Below are 23,238 nucleotides of genomic sequence, written 5' to 3' on the forward strand. Positions count from 1 at the left end.
TCACAGTAGATCTGCCCTGGGGTGTCCTCCTGATGTTTTGGAGCACACAACTCCCATCTGCCTCAACAAGGATGGCTGTGTTGGGAACTGAAACCCAGAGCCGGCCCACCCATGAGACAAGGGGAGGCAATCACCTCGGGCTGCAGGATTCACATGGGCAGCAGATCCAGCCTGCAATGAATGCATCAGCTGCTGCTGCTGTAGCAACAGCTGTGGTGCACCCCTTGAAGGCTGTATCTGCCCCCTCCTCAGCAGTTCCCCCTCCCCATGCAGCCTCTAGGTGAATAGCAGTCATTGCTGGTCTCCTCCCACCCCTGAGGAGGAAAAGGCAGGGGGGCTGCTTTCTGAGGTTTCCTGGGCTCTGGATCCTTCCAGCATGATTCAGAGTGGGCCCCTCCCCAACATTACATCTTTTGATTCTCACTTCATCCATCATGAAAGGCTGATTTGATTCCCCCATCTTGCTCTCAATGTAGATCTTCATTCGCTGCTTCTTCCCTGGTGGGGTGCTACAATTTTGTTGTTTGCCTCAGGTGCCAAAATGTCTTGGGCAGGCCCTCCTGGAGTCCAGAGAATCTGGTAGACACCAAGTTGGTGGTGTATATGAGCAGTATATTTCACAGTACTGTCTCTCCTCCAATATTTGAGCCTTCTAATTGACTTTTTCCTCTGACCCCTGAATTTATTCTTTGCTTCTATGTAAATGTCCTCAGAACTAAGGAGTCAAGACTTCTTTAACCAAAGTTAAACAGTATTTCTCAGGTTTATGTTTTTACGGGGCCATTTATATTCCGATACTTAGTGCAATAAAAGTTGAACTAAGCAGTTAGGCATTGAGATACAAGTACTATTGATCTTGTACACCAATGTCACAAATTCATCAATATTGCGTACATGAGGGATGATGCTATTTAATAAAAATACTGCTCAGCACTACATAATTACATTATAAAATTTTAAACACCCCTTGTTGGTATTGGAAATTCATTTTCCATATTATAAAATACTCTATCTCGTTACTCATAAGCAGTATTTTTTTCATCAACCAGAAATGAGAAAAACCCCTTAACTTTTTTTGAGCAAGATGCATGCCTGTATCACCTTGAAAATTATGTCTCATTTGTACCTCACCTTCTTCTACGTTCGAGATAACTTGTACATAGTGCATAAAAATGTGAGCATGTATTTAGAGATGGGAGAACCCTCCAAGCTTCTCCTCCATTTGGTTGGGGAATTCCAATCTTTCCACCCCAAATCTGAAATGAGGGGGAACTTTCCAATTGTATTGTCTTGCCCCTTCTTGTTTCTGTCACCCTCTTGTCTCCCCAAGGAGACAGTATCTAAAGATGCTTTCCCTTCCTTCTTATCCTCTTGGCAGAAGCAGGAGCAGCAATGAGAAGCAAAATGGAGGTTTGTTTACCTTACTTCTTCTGCCAACGTCTCTCTCTCCCTCTCTTCTCCATCCATCAGCCCAGAAGAAGTGATCCTGGGCACAATGCATTCTGGGAACAGTAGTTCTTTCAGCACTCCCTGCAGTTAAAACTAGAATTTTGAGAAACTATCTCAAAAGATAAAACCCAGGACACCCAGAAAGTTGTTGAGCTTTTCTTAGGAAGACCTCAAAATTGTAGAGCTTTTTTTAGAACCCATGACAAAGCACCACCTTTCAGAATCTCTCCCCACCCCCCAGATGTCAATTCTGCCTTTCAAATCCTGGTAATGTCTGGGGAAATCCTAATTAAGAGTCTTCCTCTGGGTGGAGGATCCTTTGGCCTTCCAGATGTTGTTGGACTCCACTTCCCATCAGCCTCACCAAGCATTGCCAATGCTCAAGGCTGATGAGAGTCGTGGTCTGAACCATCCAGAAGGTGCCAAAGCTTGTTCTCTTGCTACTGAACAATCATTTGAGGGCCAGAGCATGCAGCTGAAGCTGACCAGATTGCTGACAAGGAGGGAATTGCAAGTGGCAACATCTAATTGAAATGAATTCCTCCCGCATTACCATTCCCTCTGAACGTATCCTTTAAAAGATGCTGTGTTCAGTGTAGCAAACAGGAATGCCATACGGTGCGCCTGATAAAATCTGGCAGCATTACAATAATCAGAATGTCGAGCAGCAAAAGCTAGAGAAACCGCTTGAAAAAGTGAGCTAAATGCACTGGCAAATTAATTAATGTTAACAATCCATCTTCTCTCTTCTTGCCCCTGGAATTTCCCGGTGTGCTTAGAATTTTTCAGAGAAGAGAATGTGCTTGAACAGCTGATGCCAAGATGTTAAACTGATCCCCAAGCAAATACCTTCTCCTCTTCGGATTGCTGTGTTTGTCACTGTCTCCTGTATTAAGGAAACATGTAAAGTTCCTTATATAGGCCTGCTTCCCCACTTTATCAACCCCCCCCAGGGGGGGGGTTAGTTGGCTTGAGCCCCATCTGGAACGAGAGGGTTTTTCACTCTGTGTGAGTGCCTGGAGGCGGTTGGAGAATGGATGGCAGCTAACAGATTGAGGTTGAATCCTGACAAGACAGAAGTACTGTTTTTGGGGGACAGGGGGTGGACGGGTATGGGGGATTCCCTGGTCCTGAATGGGGTAACTGTGCCCCTGAAGGACCAGGTGCGCAGCCTGGGAGTCATTTTAGACTCACAGCTGTCCATGGAGGCACAGGTTAATTCTGTGTCCAGGGCGGCTGTCTACCAGCTCCACCTGGTACGCAGGCTAAGACCCTACCTGCCCGCAGACTGTCTCGCCAGAGTGGTGCATGCTCTGGTTATCTCCCGCTTGGACTACTGCAATGCACTCTACATGGGGCTACCTTTGAAGGTGACCCGGAAACTGCAATTAATCCAGAATGCGGCAGCTAGACTGGTGACTGGGAGGGGCCGCCGGGACCACATAACACCGGTCCTGAGAGATCAGCATTGGCTCCCAGTATGTTTCTGAGCACAATTCAAAGTGTTGGTGCTGACCTTTAAAGCCCTAAACGGCCTTGGTCCTGTATCCCTGAAGGAGCGTCTCTACCCCCATCGTTCAGCCCGGTCACTGAGATCCAGCGCCGAGGGCCCCTCATTGCGAGAAGTGAGGTTACAGGGAACCAGACAGAGGGCCTTCTCGGTAGTGGCGCCCACCCTGTAGAACACCCTCCCTTCAGATGTGAAGGAAATAAGCAGCTATCTTCTCTTTAAAAGACATCTGAAGGCAGCCCTGTTTAGGGAAGTTTTTAATATGTAATGCTGTACTGTTTTTAACACTTGATTGGGAGCCGCCCAGAGTGGCTGGGGAAACTCAGCCAGATGGGTGGGGTATAAATAATAAATCATTATTATATTATTATTTCAAGCAAAAGAATGTAGCTTGGTGGTAGGGTATCTGTTTTGCATGAACAAAAGATTCAGGTTCAGTTCCTGGTATCATCTGGTGAGGTTGGAAATGTCCTCTCTCTAACATCCTGGAAATCCTCAATGAATCAGGATGGATAACACTGAGCTAGACACACCAGCTATCTGCCTTGGAATAAGGACCAGAATGCAGCATCACGAGAACAGGCCTTTTCTGTGGTTGCTTCCCATTTGTAGAATGCTCTCCCCAGAGAGGCCTGCCTAGTGCCTTAGTTACATATTGTTAGGTGCCAGGCAAAAACATTCCTCTTCTTCCGTTCCTCTTCTTCAGCTGATTAAACAATCTATGACCTTTTAAACGGTTGCAGCGGTGGGTGCTGTTAAGTATTTTTGTGGTTTTTTAATTGTTAACTGCCCTTTGATCTTCAGGGTGGTATAGAAGTTAATTAAATAAGTAAATAAAAAAATATATATCCAGAGTTACGGAAACTTTAGAGTGTTCCTGTGTGTGATGTAATAAGTAAAGTACTGAAGGGGTGTGGTGGGGACATATTCTTGATGCCATATCAAACTTGCTGTAAGTTTGAGGGCAAGTCAGACTTAAGGTAAGTACTTAGAAGTTGTGTGGCTATTCTAAGGTCTATCTAGTGAAGGACTGCAACATTTCTTTAAAATAAAGTAGTTTAATTCTTGTCTTTCAGTTACTGCTTAAGTGATTTAGCATGCCACAATCCCCATTAATCAACAGATCAGTTTTCTCTGTGTCGCAATACAAGACATGCATGTTTGTGTATCGGGATTGGGGGAGTGTAGGGTTTTGTGTTGTTGTTTTTTAAAGAAAAGTAAGAAATCTGCATTTCTAAACTGGCACACAGTGTGAGGTTGTTAAATATCTTTCTGAAGTGTTTGTAAACTCTGATTCAAGAAAGCTCAAGAGGATAGAGATAAATTAAGAACCAAGGAGTGAGGGGTTTGGTTGAACAGGAATCAGCTGCTATCTGAAGCAATTTGCTGAGTTTGATTGTGTGCTTTAACGACAACTCTGTGTAACTGTGTAACTGGTGACCCACCAAGCCAAACACCTCTTGGAGGTCCTTTCCCAATTCTATCCAGTATACCAAGGGCACTGTAAACCAGCCTTACTTGAACTGCAAAAACAGGGACACTGTCAAGTGTCTGGCAAGCCATGTCACTTATTTTTCAGGCTATTTTTAGGCTTGGTGGGCCACAACTTCTGTAGACTGGCCTGAGGTCACTTGCTGCCTTCTGGGCTTTGCTGTCTGTTCAGCACAATAGAAGTACATATGATTTTTAATTTTGTGAAGGTTTTAAACAGCTGACTCTACCTGCTTTTTTTGCCCATAATTTTATTGCTTTCTTCTTTCTGAAAACCCCTTTGCTTTGTTTTCACAATCAGGCAAGATAGAATTTAATGAAATAAGTGAACAATAAATAACTACAAGGTGCTCACGTACACATCCCTCCTTTGCTCAAACAGCTGGACAGGAGGGCACTATGTCAACTGTGAAAAGTGGCCGTGCAGATGTTACAGCTGTGCATGGATAGTATGCTGGAGCCCCTCCTGAAATCTCCAGCTTATATTAATCTTTTACACCTTGACCTCAAGGTATGATAAGAGATGTCTATGCAGTGGTCAGGGATGATGGGAATTGTAGTCCCAAACATCTGGAGGGCTAGAGTTTGCCTATGCCTGCATTTGCAGATGTATGTACATAGGTGTGATGTGGAATTGGAAAATTTGCACATACAGGGTTCCCAATCATATGAGACACCTACCATGTACATCTGTAGATACATAATACCATAATACATGGGTGACACTGTGGTCTAAACCACTGAGCCTCTTGGGCTTGCCGATCAGAAAGTTGGTAGTTTGAATCCCTGTGAAGGGGTAAGCTCCCAGCTCTGTCCCAGCTCTTGCCAACCTAGCAATTCAAAAGCATGCCAGTGCAAGGAGATAAATAGGTACCACTGTGGCAGGAAGGTAAACGGTGTTTCTGTGCACTCTGTGTTCCGTTACACCAGAAGTGGTTTAGTGATGTTGGCCACATGACCCAGAAAGCTGTCTGTGGACGCCCTCCTGTGGGATTTCGGCGTTCCTGGACGCCGTCTCTGATCCGCACCACTAGCTGCAAGAACTTCAAAAGAAACAATTTGGATGAAGCAAATGCACATATTTCAAGGAAGAAGGGGGAGTAAAGACTGCTAACAGAAGAGATCTCTGATAAAATAAGACGAGTCGGAGGAACAAGTATAAATCATGAGAAGATACGCCAAGACTCGGTATGGCAAAGGGACTGATGGGGGAGGGGAAAAAAAACTTCCCTTTCCCTTATGTGATTAAACAAGAATCCCCCCCCCCCCCACAAGTCATAAATGTCGTTTTAAGGACTTAAGCTGTGGATTTAAGGCTGTGTGGAGATAAACTTTCGAACCAAAGCATGTTTTAAGAAGAGCGTGGAATGTATAAAGGCTTTGGAATGACGCAGTTAAAAATTCCGTCGCCATATTGGGAAGTTCTGTCGGAGGACTTAAGTCTGAGAGGAGAAATAGAGAAATAGAGCTGTTTTTATATTGTGGGTGAAACTCCTCAGTGGGACTTAAGAACGAGAGTTCTGTAATTAATGATGGAAAGAGCGCTGTTATCTATGAAGGCGATGATATATGGAAACCATCTCGATTTGAGGATTGGAAGAACGGAAAAATTCACACAGGATTATTATTGGTGTTTATCGGCTTAAGGAGACTATCAGAAGAGATCATAAAGAGAAAAGAGAAAATATATGAACAAGAGGTGATGTGGAAACAGCAAGATAAGACTGGATAGAATTATGAACTTTGTTTGGACTGATTTGGACATTAACGCAGTGGCAAGAAGATGATCAGAATCCCCCTTCGGATCTTGAAATATGGGTCCCCCCAACAAAATTTAAAATTCGGCTTTGTAATTTGGAATTTATGTGATGTGATGTGATTTGATTTGATTTGATTGGCCGGTTAATAAAAAATATTATTATTATTATTATTATTATTATTTTAAAAAGCTGTCTGTGGACAAACGCCGGCTCCCTTGACCTGAAAGCGAGATGAGCGCCGCAACCCCATAGTTAACCGTCCAGGGGTCCTTTACCTTTTACCTTTTAGCATAATACCATATCGACCGAAAGGTCTACAGACCTTCTGTTTAGACCTTAAGCTAAGGGTGGGATCACTGGGTATGGTCCCACTCCTCCTTCCATTTCAGGTGGAGGAAACCTGTGTTTTGCATTGACCTGTGGGGCACCCTATTCTCTAGCTGTTCAACAGTCTACCTCAGGAGGTTGTGGAGTCTCCTTCCTTGGGGGTTTTGAAGCAGAGGTTAGATGGCCATCTGCCATGTATGATCTAGCTGAGGTTGCTGCATTGTAGGGGGTTGAAATAGATGGCTTCTAGATCCCTTCCAACTCTACAATTCTATGATTCTAATAGATCCTGACTACAACATTTCTGACCATAGGGCTCTGCAGACTATAGGCATCTGTGTGAAAAATCTAGGCTCACTAAGTGTACGGAACTCCAAAAGTAGGATGATTTTACACAGCCTGATCAGGACCAGATCCATGTTTCCAGGGGCCCTTGGATGCCCACCCCTCCCCCAATTATCACTATCATTACTATTCATTTCTATACTGGTTTATATTTTTTTAAGAAACCAACTCAAAGTGGTTTCTCAAACACATTAAAACATTAAATAAAACAGTGCAGAATGAAACATTACTAAAGAAAGGCAAGTACATTCAAAGCAACATAATTAACAGGAAACTAAAATATTATCTTCTTTTTCCCCAAAAAACAAAACATTCCAGAGGTCAGCTACAAAGTGCACAATTATTGCAGCAAAGTTAAAAACAACAACCTTAAACTTTACTAAATAAATTCAAATATAAAATGCACATTTTAAATATCATAATTAACAAGAGGATAACAAATGTTCGTAAGCCTAGCACATTGCCGCTGCTTTTGCTACCAATCCTGCCCATGGTGGTTTATGGTGGGCAGCAGCTTTGGAAGCTCATGCTCAGTGACCTGGGTCTGCCCAAAGGGACAGCCAAGATGGTCTCTGGCCTCTTCAGCAGCCGCAGCTCTTGTAGCTGGAGTTAGAGTCCCATCCGCTCGGACTAGGTGAGAAAAGGCTAGCATGGCAAGGAGCAGGTCTTCCAGAACTCACAGCCAAGTGCTTCGCTTCCCTGCCCATTGTGGTGGGTGGCCTTTCTTTTTTTTCCAAATGAAGATTTGTGCAAAAACTGTCCGGGACGAATTTATGAACGAGGATATGCAAAGCTGACAACAGCTTTCCATTTTTATGTTCAGAATAGAGTAGTTGCTTTGGAAGATGATAATCAGGCATCCGCACAACATGACCACTCCAACAAAGCTGATATTGAAGAACCATTGCTTTGACAATGGTGGTCTTTGCTTCTTCCAGTACACTGGCATGAGTTTGCCTGTCTTCCCACCAGACGTAAGGCAGCAGGCAACCTCAGCTAAGGTTCACGCTAATGGTTTTATCTTCCACTGTTCCTAAGGGTCTTGAGCTTTCCAGTCACGACATCCTACACCACGTCTTAGGCTTGCGAGGCTAAAGAAGTATGATATATCAATGTGAACCCTGTTGAAATGATCCATAATATAACAGTATTATTGTGCATGCTGCTGTTCGGACTCCCAAGTCAAATGCATTGCATTTGTCTTTGTCTTTACATCAACAATAGCATGCACATTTTAAAAAATACATTCATTTAAATTGTAGCATTGCTGACCAAATCTCTAGGCATACTGGTGGTTAATGTGCTTAGGAAAACATCACCTACATTTGCTGTAGTTTTGATAAACTTAATATAGTGTCAGGGAACTGTCATCAGTACTGGAGGGAGAGCGCAAAAGCCAGAGGGATTCCAGAGAGCATCCAGGGATTGGGAGAAGCAGCCCATCTTCTGGGGAAGAGAATCAGTGTAGCACCAGTGGAGAAGGGGGGCAGGTGGGGGAAGTGGCGAGGCGGTCCCATGACTCCTTGCCTGGGACCAGCGGGGAGAGTAGGGGTCCTCCGTTGCCCACGCCCTCCCTGCGCAGAAGGCTTTCACGCAGAGAGGGTAGGCGGAGACTAGGCGTCAAAGAGCTTCTTTGCTGGAAGAAGTTTAAGAAACGCCCACTCACGGATTCTGCCAGCGACTGAGTCAGCCACGGGTGAGTGGCGGTCCGGACAGATGAGGTTCACTTTGGCAGCCCAGCCAGGTGTTTGCACCCAGCCAGGGAGATAGGTACCTGCTTACGCACGAGCAACCCCTTAGAAACCCTTACATATAGCTGTACGTGCGACTCCCAAAACTAACCTTGAATCTAATTTTATGTTTTTCAGAGGCACAACTTCACCTGTCCTGGGCAAGACAAATGTGCAGAATCTAATGTCAGTTCCGTGCAAATGCAAGGCGATTCTGATTATTTCATCAACCATCTGGGGGTCCCGGCTCTGCAATTTTCATACCAAGATTCGACAGCATTAGAGGTAATTGCTAATGAAATCACCAGATAGGACAGGCTAATCAGAAAGCCAAATCTGGCTTCCCTCAGCAAATTCTGCCCCTATCAAGTAGATGGCTTGTCAGAAGCTGCTGGCTCATTTGTTTGCTTCTCTTGAAAGGTATGGATGTTCCTGCAGAGTATTTGGTCTCATCAGCTCTCTCGAAGTGTGTGTCATGTTCCATTGGAAAGGGAAATGTGCGCTGTCTCTTGCATTTTCACGCAGGCAATCATAACAAGGAAATTGCTGCAGCAGGATTAACATCGGAACATAATTGTAATATTCACAGCGACATGGGATGTGCAAAGTGGGGGTTTTTGTATGTGTTTTTTGCTGTTTTACGCTGAAGGATGGGCTTGTGTGCTGTCCCTGATATTAAGCGCAAGGGGATTATATGTATACAAAGCATTCCTTGCCTAGAAAATAAGGGGACAGGGGAGGAATATGTGAGTGGAGAGAAGAAAAATGATACCAGTATTTCTAGGGAACTTTTTTCTGCCTGCGTTAAATATGTTAAAGGATTATTATCACCACCCCCATCATCATAATTTATTGCCACAATGATTTCTTTTACCTCCCTTCCAAGTTTTACGGGCATACCGTTGCAGCACCAGGAGTTCCGAGATACCATCCTATGCACTTTAAAGAGAATGTTAATAGCAACCTTGGTGTGTGTGTGTGTGTGTGTGTGTGTGTGTGTGTGTGTGTATGTGTGTAATTTTGGATCAGGACCACAGCACTGGGAGAGAGTTAATCCCTTCCACAACTCCAGAAACACACTCTTTTTTTACAGTCTGAAGTGTCCCCTTCTGCAACCATTTGCCCTGCAGGGGAAACCACATAGGTACAATTCAGGTTAGCCCTCCCTGTTTCAGTCCCAATCTGAATAATCCGGTTTCAGCAGTCTGCTTTCTGTGCACCCAACTCCCACCTGCCCTTAGATGCTATTAGCATTTTCTTTTAAAGGCAAGTAAGCACTGATCACGGGGCACCCAAACTAGTCTGGCCCAAACTGGAACCAAACTGAGTTTGGAAGATTTTTGTTTCTTGTCTTTAAAAATAAAAGTAAGAAAGAAAAGAACTCAGAGCAAATGGCACGACATAATTTATTGTTATAAATGATGGATGCTGTTAGATGCAGAGTGTTTGGAGGGAAATGAAGTTGGCAATCCTTATTTAGGGTTTTTTAATGTTTGCAAGATAGTACAATTTCAAAGTGAAATGTGAAGATGTTTCACATTTACAAACGACAACAAGGGTAACTTTGTCTTGGCTCTGACTTTACAACAATGCTCCCAGCACAATGGGCATCTGGCAGAGGAGGCACTCCTGTGTATGTTCTAGAGAGCCAGTGTGGTGTAGTGGTTAAGAGCAGTGGACTCGTAATCTGGTGAACCGGGTTCGCTTCCCCGCTCCTCCACATGCAGCTGCTGGGTGACCTTGGGCTAGTCACACTTCTTTGAAGTCTCTCAGCCCCAGTCACCTCTCAGAGTGTTTGTTGTGGGGGAGGAAGGGGAAGGAGATTGTTAGCTGCTTTGAGACTTCTTAAGGAGAGTGAAAGGTGGGATATCAAGTCCAAACTACTCTTCTTCTTCTTCTTCTTCTTCTTCTTCTTCTTCTTCTTCTTGCACTGGAACTTGCAGACATTCGACGAAGCTGAATGTTGGAAGATTCAGTGGCTTAAGGCCCTCGTATTTATGGGACGCCTCTCCTGGTATGCCCTGCAGAGGACCTTAAGGTCCATGAATAACCATAGTTTAGAGGTCCCAGGCCCTAAGGAAGCCAGACTATCCTCCACCAGGGCCAGGGTCTCAGTGATGGCTCTGACCTGGTGGAATGCTCTGTCCCATGAGACTAGGGCCCTTCAGGATTTAACCTCCTTCCACCAGGCCTGTAAGACAGAGCTATTCCGCCTGGCCTTTAATTTGAATTCAGCCTGATCTTTTATTTCCCTTCTCTTCCCTCCCCCTCCCCTTTTATGAAGATCACCCGCTCTGAGACCCCACAGCTAATTCTCCCCTGGCCTCCTTGCTGGCCCAAGTAGGACCAATTCAGCCAGCTAGCCCTGAGGATTATCTAACTGATTTTTGATTTTTGAATTTTATTGTTATTCATGTTTTTATACTGTATTTTATGCTGCTTTTATAATTAAGCATTTTAAAGTGTTTTAAATTTGTTGTTAGCCGCCCTGAGCCCGGTTTTTGAACCGGGAAGGGCAGGGTATAAATAAAAAAATATTATTATTTATTATAAAAGAAAGCACCTATTTACACAGTACATATTTGAACGATGGAATTCCCTCCCACATGAGGCAGTGATGGTCACCAACTTGCTTGACTGTAAAAGAAAATCAGACAAATTCATGGAGGAGAGGGCTATCAAGGGTGAAGGGAAGGACATGAGGCAGGAGTTGGTAATGCAGGTGAGCTGTGCGCTGGCGAGCTGCAAGCAAGCTGCCGGCTAGCTCTGTGGAGGCTCCTTTTATTGGCATAATATGCAAAACCAGTCAGACACATTTTGGACTGTGACCTTTACACATCTTCCAGTCCTGACATTGAGGGGTGGTACAAAGTTATTTTGGCCCCTGTTTCCACCGCGTCATTTTCCCCTTGCACAATGTATGACAAAGGTGACAAAGGTCTCTGAGACAAAGGTCACAGACAGGACACTGCAGACTACTGAGACTGCAAAAGGTTAGAGAGAGGACGAGATGTTCAGACAGCTGTGATTTTATCTGTGAGGGGGAGTGTGCTCCGCACCCCAAGGTCACACATACAGACAGCTGAGGCTGCCCGCAGGTGGGAGTGTGCCCCACAACCCAGCGATCATTCCTACAGAGGGCTACTAGCCAGAAGGGCTATGCTCAGACTCCATAGCCAGAAGCAGTAGTGCATCTGAATGCCAGTTGCTGGAACTCACAGGAAGCGGAAAATCCCTCTTGTGCTCAAATCTTGCTTGTGGGTTTCCCACAGGCATCTAGTTGGCCACTGTGAGAACACAGCCATTCACCTGATCCATCAAGCTCATCTCATGTCCTTATGCGCATATGAAAGCAGCATACTTGGGGAAAGATGCTTCTGCAGCTGTGGTATAACATACCCAATATTTTAAATGTGTTTTCTGTCAATTGTCCTTTTGGAGAAGTTGCATTATTTTATTTCTTCCATGCACATTCCATTACCCGCTTAAATGGAAAGCTCAAATCGAGTAGCGGGAGCTTGGAACCCGTTGTGCGTTGGCATCTGCCCACTAATTTGCCCATAATTAAATTTCCGCAAACGCAGAGCAATCTCTGGGTTTGCCAAATGGTGGAGTCATTTCTTCCACCCTGCCCAACGCCCACCCCCCTTCCACTCCGCACAGACACATTTTATAAGAAATGGTTGCGTTAATTGAAACGTCTGTAGTTGGTATCCTTCCTTTTTAGCAAGGAGGCTTTTCAATTTGTAAAACACTGTTGCACCTTATTAGGAAAATCATTCTGTTTCAGATTAAGTATAAGGCAGAGGTTGTCGTAAAAGAAATGGAAAAGCAGATGTTCTCTGATTAAGAGTGCAATGTTTATGACAGGCTTGTGGTCCAATGCTCATTTCTTTTGTCACTTAACAGCTGTTCTATGCAACTTCCGTTCCAGAGCTGTGTGTTCACTAATCTATATAAGAATCTATGGGCTCCAATGACATCAAAGCATGCGCAGAAGCCATTTTTCTTTCAGTCATCTATAAGAGAGAGAGAGACTTAACCTTTCTGAAGTACAAGAACTCAGGGCAGTAAACAAACTTAAAAACAAAAACAACACAATGTTATTTCATACAATTGCAATTGATTAAAAGAGAAACTCTGCCATTTTGAATTAACTTTTTTTGGGGGGGAAACAGGGCCGGATTTAGGTTTGATGAGGCCCTAAGCTACTGAAGGTAATGGGGCCCTTTATACATCCAGCTGAGCTTTGTCAACAACAATTTGTCACTTTTTTGTGTTGAATATATGCTATACGGCAATTTATGGACCTAACAGGTATCTAAAGCCATTTGCACATTACAAAATATGTATTTTATGAAAGTAATCGTTGAACTGAAATACAATTAAGAAGAAATATATTAAACGTGAAATAATTATTAAGCTCTAACTTAAAGTGATTGGGGGCTCATTACTTGCATCATAGGCGCCTACACAACACAAAACACTGTTGCTGTATGTAGATTTTATTTTATTTGTTTTTTTATCTTATATTTTGGATCCAGGTTTTTTTTATATAGATTCAGTTTTTTTTCTTTAATTTTTTGGGGGGCCCAAGAGAGTGGGGCCCCAAGCTACAGCTTGTTTAGCTTGTATGTAAATCCGGCACTGGGGGGAAACCTCTGCTAAAATAAAGTCCCTTCTCACACTCCTATCTCCACTTGGGAGATTTCTGGAGTGGGCATAGTTACCACCAGAGGTGAGATATGTGGCATTGAGAGGCAGGACCTTCTGTTGGTGTCACCAAGGAATGGAGAAGGCATTTGTTTCTGTTTGCGCTTCAGTGCAAACCTACCTAATTCATGCTTCCTTTAACAATTTATGGACAGTAATGCAGCTATCCACCGAAGAATTGATGCTTTTGAATTATGGTGCTGGAGGAGACTCTTGAGAGTCCCATGGACTGCAAGAAGATCAAATGTATCCATTCTTAAGGAAATCAGCCCTGAGTGCACACTGGAAGGACAGATCGTGAAGCTGAGGCTCCAATACTTTGGCCACCTCATGAGAAGAGAAGACTCCCTGGAAAAGACCCTGATGTTGGGAAAGATGGAGGGCACAAGGAGAAGGGGACGACAGAGGACAAGATGGTTGGACAGTGTTCTCGAAGCTACAAACATGAGTCTGACCAAACTGCGGGAGGCAGTGGAAGACAGGAGTGCCTGGCGTGCTCTGGTCCATGGGGTCACAAAGAGTCGGACACGACTAAATGACTAAACAACAAAATGCAGCTATCCCTTGAAATGTGCGCCTCTCCAAACGTTGCAGCACAGTTCTCCATCCAAAGAATGTGTACAAAAATGGATGTATTAGGGAAAGCATTCAAAAAATGCAGATATGAGTGACAACAACATACAATAGCACATTGCAAACACAAGAATGAGGGGAAATTGATTGCAAAAATGTGCTTACTGATAAATGTGTGCTGAAATCCTGTTTTGTTACTGCTTGAGTGTAACAAAAAGGGGGGGGGGAGACCCTTGAAGCATATTGCAAGAAGAATAAAACAATTAAAACAATTAATTTTTAATAAAAATACTTAAAACATACAGAATTAATTAAGATTAATCATAAACTAAAAACCAGATTAAAACACATAATATCAGCATTTTATACATGCCTAAACAAAAAATGCTTTAAGCAGGTACTGTAGGTAGTAAAGCAAAGCTGCCTGCCTGATGTCAATGAGCAGGGAGTTCCAAAGTTCAGGTAAGGTAAAGGTAAAGGACCCCTGGATGGTTATGTCCAGTCAAAGGCGACTATGGGGTTGTGGTGCTCATCTCGCTTTCAGGCCGAGGGAGCCGGCGTTGGTCCACAGACAGCTTTCTGGGTCATGAGCCAGCATGACTAAACAGCTTCTGAACACCGTGACAGAAACCAGAGCACATGGAAACACCGTTTACCTTCCCACCGCAGCGGTACCTATTTATCTACTTGCACTAGTGTGCTTTCAAACTGCTCTGTTGGCAGAAGCTGGAACAGAACAACGGAAGCGCACCCCCTCGTGGGGATTCGAACTGCCAACCTTCTGATCAGCAAGCCCAAGAGGCTCAGTTGTTTAGACCACAGTGCTGCCCCACTAAACAAGAGATTTTTTAAAAAACAAATGCAGAATGAATATTGTGTGGTAAATGCAACAGGGCCAGTTCTGCAGATCAGAGTGGTTGAGTGTACCTAAACAGTACGCATAGTAAAAGGGACCCCTGACCATTAGGTCCAGTCGTGACCGACTCTGGGGTTGCGGTGCTCATCTTGCTTTATTGGCCAAGGGAGCTGGCGTACAGCCTCCGGGTCATGTGGCCAGCATGAGTAAGCCGCTTCTAGCGAACCAGAGCAGCGCACGGAAATGCCGTTTACCTTCCTGCCGGAGCGGTACCTCTTTATCTACTTGCACTTTGACGTGCTTTCGAACTGCTAGGTTGGCAGGAGCAGGGACGGAGCAACGGGAGCTCACCCCGTTGCAGGAATTCGAACCGCCGACCTTCTGATCAGCAAGCCCAAGGGGCTCTGTGTTTTAACCCACAGCGCCACCCGCGTCCCTTTTAACCGTACACATACGGCACATAAAATCAAAGAAATATATGCGCATTCCAAATGATTTCTCAGATAAAATGTCTCCATCAGCAATACGTTCTGAACCTGTGCATATAAGACTATGTGGACAGGCCTTCTTGAAGTATTACACTCTGTCATGAATAGCCAGAGGCAGGTGTGATAGCTGGGTAGGCGAGCATGGCCAAATCTTCCTTCTCACCATAATGGAGGATTCAGAAAGGTTATTGTTCAGTCTGAATGGGAGACCTGCCGCGGATCATAAATTGTAAGGCAGGAGGGCCAAACCTCATCTCCCTTTAAGTAGTTAAACCATTGTTGCAACCGGTGACAAAACGGGAACATTTTCTCTGGTCCCCAATTAAGTCTTTAAAAAGGCTAATCTTAAAGAGAGTATTATTGGCATAATTGTCCCCAAAGACCCGGTATAGATCTTTTTGGAAAAGACTGATGATTATCCATTGCTTTTATTGCATAAAAAATTGACCTTGACTCATCACTGCAAAAATGAATTAAGGCAAGGCGTCAAATTTAAGTTGCCAAGGAGGATATAGTGCTTCTGTTGATTTTCTTAGGGAAGGGGAGGTGCTCTGAGCTTCATTTAATGGCTTTTTCCTCATGACCTCCTACATAAAACCTCCCTCAAAGCTGCCATTTATATCTATTGATTATATGCCCCCCAATTAATTATGAATGAGAACACCTCTACTAATCTTTGGTTTGTAATTATAATTTTAATTCCTTTGTAGTTAATCTTTTATATATGTTTGACTATTCTTACTTTATGCATAACAATTAAAATTAAGAGCCAGATCATTGGCTCTTGTGCAGTTACATCTCCCCTGTGCCAAGTTTATAAGCGGCTTCCACACTACAAGAAGTCATCCCAGGCTGTCTGAGTAGGGTGTCAAGCACCACGTAAGGTAAAAGGTAAAGGACCCCTGGACAGTTAAGTCAAATCAAAGGCGACTATGGGGTTGTGGTGCTCATCTCACTTTCAGGCCAAGGGATCAAGCGTTTCTGCACAGACAGCTTTCTTGGTCATGTGGCCAACATGACTAAACCTCTTCTAGTGCAACAGAACACCGTGACAGAAACCAGAGCACACAGAAATGCTGTTTTACCTTCCCGCCAAAGCAGTACCTATTTATCTACTAGCACTGGTGTGCTTTTGAACTGCTAGGTTGGCAGGAGCTGGGACAGAGCAACAGGAGCTTACTCCGTCGCGGGGGATTTGAGCCACCAACCTTCCGATCAGCAAGCCCAAGAGGTTTAGACCACAGCGCCACTTGTGTCCAAGCACCATGTGGCTCTATCCTGTATCCATACAGGTCATCAAACACAGGTGCCCTTCTTCTCAAAGGAAAGGAACATGAAGCATAATAATTTTGGGGCAGCTGGGCTTATAGCATGCAGAGCCTGTACTGCACAATTGTAAATCTCTGTGCTATCAGAACGAATTCATGGGATGCCACCCATTTTTCCTCCCTCTTTACTTTCCTTAACATTACTGGTCCCTGAACCTGAAAAATAATTAAAGGAGAGAGAGAAAGTGTCATATTAAGCAGAACATGTAGTTTGGCACTGTGTCCTGTGTTTTTGCTGTGTGGCTGCGCCTTATCAGCATTTGACACCTGACAAGATGGAGCCTTGGAGTGCTAGGCCTGGTGCTCAGACACTGCTACCCCAGTCTCCCACCTATGTTCGGCTGCTGCATTTAACCTGAACTGTGCAGAATCTGGAGGTGGAAGAAAGCTAAATGCTTAACAAAATGGGTTGGATGGGTTTTTCCTTAAGAGCAAACTTGCTAGTGGCCATTAGATTCTGATTAGCTTTATTATTGAGTATATTATAGGTCATGTGGACAGTTAATCTTGGATAATCTCTGCACAGTTTTCAATTATTAATTAACATTTCTCCCTGAAAATGGTCTGGTGGCTCAGAGCTTATGCTATATCCTGTCACACACTGTCACAAATTATCCCCAGTAATGATTTGAGGAGGCTAAATGGCTTTTCTTGAGACTAGGAGGCCTATCCTTAACGTCTTTCTAATACTCATGCACCGGTGTCGTTTCATACCTTGGGGAGTTGGGGTAGTTCTCTTAAGCAGTCTGAAAAACAAACTCTTCATTCCTTCCCATCCATTTTTTTCCCTGTTTGACTCAGTGCAAAAATATAATACCGATAATACAATGCGTGTGTGTGCGCGCGCATGCACATTTGTAGCATTCATATGTATTATAAATGCATGGATTGTAAGTTTGGCAGTGTGTCTGGATGTCCTAGGCTGCTCAGATGACAAGACTCCTCTCTCAGCCTTGTGGTCCAAAGCAAAGCAGAACGATATGTTTGGTTCCTGCTTGGCTGCCTGAGTTGCCGGAAGGAGATGTAAAACCACCTTAGGGACTCCACTCAGAATATGTGTAGGGTTTACACAAACATTAGCCTTTTCTTCTCCTGCAAGGAAGCAGAGTTTTAGGGTAAGCTTTCATCCACAGAAGCCACCTTCCCATGTTGACATGCCCCATACTTTGCTATAACCATTGTTATTCCTCTCCCTCTCTCTTTCTCTCCAGAGTATCCTTTTCCCTTCCTTCCTTCCTTCCTTCCTTCCTTCCTTCCTTCCTCCCTCCCTTCCTCCCTTCCTCCCTTCCTTCCTTCCTTCCTTCCTGTCATGCTAAACTTTTACACCATCCTCATTGCCATGGTGACTGAGTTTACAGAGCCACCAGTAAACAGATTTGTGCATATGAGCTTATTACAAAAATAAAAAAGCTGTATATATGTGTTCTCTTAACACTTGGCTCCTCTGACTTGCAGAAGAAGAGGGGAGGGAGAGAGCAAGAGAGAGAGAGAAACAAAGTACTGCATAAATTGTATTTTTTAAGCTGAGACATTTATTCCAGAGCTTGAGTCTTTCTCTTTTGCTTGTGCATTGATTCAAGCTATTCCTGTAAGAGATTAACAAAATGTTGAGAATGTAGTTCAAGACGAAGAATGGAATTAAACACGGTAACTATTACAGATGTTCCATCTTTTATAAGCCTCTATCATTTATATCTCCTTTGCCTCTGAGTTATCTTAACAACAGCAACCCAAATACTTTAGCCTTTATTCATATAGAAAATGACCCAAACTCACTCCTAAACCTGAGTGTTTTATAATAATAATATAATAATAATTTATTATTTATACCCCGCCCATCTGGTTGTGTTTCTCCATCCACTCTGGGCCACTCCCAACAGAATATTAAAAATACAATAAAAGATCAAACATTAAAAACTTCCCTGAACAGGGCTGCCTTTAGATGTCTTGTAAAAGTCAGATAGTTGTTTATTTCATTGACATCTGATGGGAGGGCATCCCACAGGGCAGGTGCCACTACCGAGAAGGCCCTCTGCCATGTTCCCTGTAACTTGGCTTCTGGCAGTGAGGGAACTGCCACAAGGCCCTCGGACTTGGACCTCAGTGTCTGGGCAGAACGATGGGGGTGGAGACGCTCCTTTGGGTATACTGAGCCGAGGCCATTTAGCGCTTTAAAGATCAGCAGCAACACTTTGAATTGTGCTCAGATATGTTTTTTGTTTTATTAATGAGCCATGGCCCCATGTGGAAGTCCTGGCTCTAACCTTTACAGCCCTAAACAGTCTGGATTCAGGAAAGACACTTGTACCCTCAAGAAGTTCTTCCTTGTCAATTGAACTCATTTGGGTTGGGTCCTGCTCTCTGGAGAAGCAGCAAACAAATTTGCTCCATCACCCACGTGACAGCACTTTAAACATCCCAGTAACGCTTGAAATTGTGCAGGTAATGCATGGTTAAATCTCAGAGGCAGAATGGTGTTGTTCAGTCGTTTAGTCATGTCCGACTCTTCGTGACCCCATGGACCAGAGCACGCCAGGCAGAATAGGCATTACATTTAGCGAGCTGGAGGAGACGAGTCCTCCTGTTGGTGCCTTCATGGCTCTTTCAGTACCAAAATTACTATTACATATGCAAAATGTGTGAGGGTTTTTTGAATGCAAATTGTTATGACTTGTACATGCCACAGAATTTAACTTATCGTGATGTAGATTTCTTTGTCCCCCTTTCTCTTCCACATTGCCCTGGGCGAAGTTTGATTGAGCCACAGAAGAAAGCCTTCTGCAATGAGAGTGATTCCCCGATAGTTTCCGCATTTACGACAACAGCCTAGGATGGAGAGGATGATTGGCATTTATTAAAAGTGGAAAATAGAGCACAGCCATCATCATCCTTTTCGCTTTTATGCTCTTCTGTAATCTAGAGGCATATCCAGCTCTCAAAATAACCAATAGCCATTCTAAAACATTATCGGTTTGTTGTTCAACCCTTTCATTCTGACCGTTTCTGATAGCGTTTAGCTCGTAACGTGATGTGCTTTCTTCTGCTGCGATAATAAGGCAGGTAGATCAAGATTATGGCTGGTATTATTAGTTTGTTTCAGAAAATAATGTGATGTACATTATTAAAAACCAACCTGGATATTTCTCTCTCTCTCTCTCTCTCTCTCTCTCTCTCTCTCTCTCTCTCTCCTTATTTATTGATGGATGTAAATTTAGCATGAAGTATTTTATGCTAGCTGTCCAAATTCTGGCTATGTAAGGCTTCCAGGACATTTATTTTTACCACCTAAGTCATAAAAGTTGTTTTCCATATCTTCAGTCAAACGCAAGTACAGGCCAAAAAAAGAAGAAGAAGATGGGGGGAAGCATAAAAATTTCCTTGTTGCGTTACTCGTAGCCTATGCAGAGATACAGTAATATCATGGTCCACAAAGCAAATTGGGTGGGTAAGAGGGGGTGGAGATACAAAGAGGAGGTGTTCGGTTAAAATACACTGAAGAGTCTTGACAGTTGGAAATTGTATCGTCTTTGGAGGGAATGCATAATGATTTTTATTTCATTTGAAATATGCAGAACTTTCTGAAGGTAACTTTCACCCTCTGTTATTACTTTCAAAGCATCCCCTCTCTCGATAGATACAGGTAGATGGTGACAGATGATAGATAGATAGATGATAGATAGATAGATTAGATAGATGATAGATAGATAGATAGATAGATAGATAGATAGATAGATAGATAGATAGATATAGATAGATGATAGATGATAGATAGATAGATAGATAGATAGATAGATAGATAGATGATAGATAGATAGATAGATAGATAGATGATAGATGATAGATAGATATAGATGATAGATAGATGATAGATAGATAGATAGAGATAGAGATAGATAGATAGATAGATAGATAGATAGATAGATAGATAGATAGATGATAGATAGATGATAGATGGATAGATAGATAGATAGATAGATAGATAGATAGATAGAGGTATACACTCACAGTTATAACTGCTAAGTGAGCGATTGCTGACATTCTCACTGTTTCCCCACTATTTACATTTGTAAAAATTATTTTGCATTATCTTATTTTAATATTTAGATTCCTTGCTATCTGTACCATGTGATAAATGAGCTGACACAAAGACATAACCGTACATCTCTGTAAACACTGAAGACATTCCTCAGGGAAGGGGCATCCTGTTCACCCAGTGCCAGATTTATGTATAAGCTAAGCAAGCTATAGCTTAGGGCCCCACTCTCTTGGGGGCCCCAAAAAAATTTAAAGGAAAAAATCCCTGGATGTACATTTCCAAAATGTAAGATAAAAAACAAATACCGTATTTTTGCTCTATAAGACTCACTTTTCCCCTCCTAAAAAGTAAGGGGAAATGTGTGTGCGTCTTATGGAGTGAATGCAGGCTGCGCAGCTATCCCAGAAGCCAGAACAGCAAGAGGGATTGCTGCTTTCACTGCACAGCGATCCCTCTTGCTGTTCTGGCTTCTGAGATTCAGAATATTTTTTTTCTTGTTTTCCTCCTCCAAAAACTAGGTGCGTCTTGTGGTCTGCTGCGTCTTATAGAGCGAAAAATAAAGTAAAATAAAACCTACATGCAGCAACAGTGTTTTGTGTTGCATAGGCTCCTATGATGCAAGTAATGGGCCCTACCTGCTAGCCTGCTCCATAAAATATCAGTGGTTTGCTCATTTCTATATACAGTTGTACCTTGGTTCTCAAACTTAATCCGTTCCGGAAGTCTGTTCCAAAACCAAAGCGTTCCAAAACCAAGGTGTGCTTTGCCATAGAAAGTAATGCAAAACGGATTAATCCGTTCCAGACTTTTAAAAAACAACCGCTAAAACATTGTATTTCACTATTAATATACTTCTTCTTAATTGTATTTCAGTTCAACAATTACTTTGATTAAATACATATTTTGTTATGTGGAAGTGGCTTTAGATACCTATTAGGTCCATAAATTACCATAGAGCATATATTCAACACAAAAAACAGCGACAATTTGTTGTTGACCAAGGAGAGCTGGACATATAAAGGGCCCCATTACCTTCAGTAGCTTAGTGCCTCATCAAACCTAGATCCGGCCCTGTGTTCACCCCATACTCCCCCCTCCCCCTGTAATTGGTGTTTTGCACACTTGGGCTACGTTGCATCATTTATTTATTTATACCCCCCCCTTTTCAGTTTTATTCCATTTTGGAGGTGGTTCCTTGTTGTCTGAAAGGAGAAGCCAGCGTGGTATAGTGGTTAGAGCATTGGACCAGGTGCTGGGAGGCCAGGATTCAAATCCCCACTCAACCACAAAGCTCACAGGGTGACCTTGGACCAGTCAGCCTAGCCTACCTGGCAGGGTTACTGTAAGCATAAAATGGGGAGGAAGAGAACTGTGTTCACCATCTTGAGGTGCTGGGAGGAAAGGTGGCATATAAACACATTAAAAGAATGAATGAATGAATGAATGAATAGGATGTTTTACAGCGCTGATATTTTAAAATAAAAAGGCTGCAGGTCAGATGTGACCACTAAATAAAGAAATAAATATGTTTATTCAAAGCATTTCAAAAGGCTGCCACAACAGCTTACTACTATCAGTGATTAGACCACCCCTGGACTCAAGCTTTTAACTTGAAAATACACGTCACAAAAGGAAGGAGGACTGGGGAGGAGGAAGAAAAAATAAACCCCAAGACCCGTTCTTAATTACAAAGCTCTTGTAACAAGCAGCTGAGTTCAAGGAAAGTAGAAGAGAAATGTTGCTGGTACAGTCATACCTCGGGTTGCGTTAGGTTCATGTTGCGTCTTTTCGGGCTTGTGAACGCGGCAAACTTGGAAGCGTAGACTTCCGGGTTTCACCACGCGCGTGTGCATAGAAGCGTTCTGCGCACTTCCTGCATGCACAAAAGCATTCTGCGCACTTCGCACATGCACAGAAGTGCTCTATCGTGCCGTGTGTGCGCGCAGAATCAGCACTCTACTTATGGACTTTTTGGGGTACGAACGGCACCCCAGAGTGGATTGAGTCCGTAACTAGAGGTACCACTGTATTTCATCCAAGCTCTTGAAGTCCTGCACTCCGATCTCTCTCCCTCTCTTATAGCCTGACAAAATGTCTGCTGTAGTTTGCAGCTGAAGGAGGAGCCGAAAGATGCTAGTCTTTCAACAGAGGAGACAGAGAGGCTGCACAGTCCCATCTCTCTCCATCTCCGAATGTGAAAGTAATATAAAAACAATCTCCAAATATCAATAAAACTTAATTAAGAAATACAGTACAACAGTTACACCTAGAGACTGACAAAACACGGCAAAGCAGAGAATGACTAATAACCAGCTGAATTAAAGTAGCAATCGGCTTTGCCCTCTGAACACCGACTGGATTAAAAATGTCTCTCAACAAAATTGGCGGGAGTTGAGGAGAGAGCGGTGACCTGTTGGGGGTCTCCCGGGGAAGGAATTCCAGAGAGACGGAACAATTACTGAGATGGCTTTTTGCCCCATCACTCTTATGAAGGGACTTGAAGTAACATCTCCTGAGGACCTTTTTAAAGAAAGAATGTTTATTTGCAAATACAGAGAGAAAGAGAGAAAGCACTGCCAGCTGTCATTAGCCATACAGCCTAAGCTGTAAAATGTTGTAATCTGCATTACAG

General features: G+C 43.3%; 1 protein-coding gene across 6 annotated transcripts in view; it reads left to right on the top strand.

Moving 5' to 3' along the window:
* Positions 1-23,238, top strand: part of NAALADL2 (N-acetylated alpha-linked acidic dipeptidase like 2) — an 821,817-nt gene that overhangs the window by 668,918 nt on the left and 129,661 nt on the right. For all 6 annotated transcript variants that reach the window (XM_081862367.1, XM_081862368.1, XM_081862369.1 and 3 more), the window contains one exon: positions 8,751-8,897. In XM_081862367.1, the coding sequence (XP_081718493.1) occupies positions 8,751-8,897 (147 nt within the window). The remainder of the gene's footprint in view (positions 1-8,750; positions 8,898-23,238) is intronic.

This window comes from Podarcis erhardii (genome assembly GCF_964252035.2).
Source record: "Podarcis erhardii genome assembly, chromosome: 5".
In the NCBI taxonomy this organism is placed as follows: domain Eukaryota; kingdom Metazoa; phylum Chordata; class Lepidosauria; order Squamata; family Lacertidae; genus Podarcis; species Podarcis erhardii.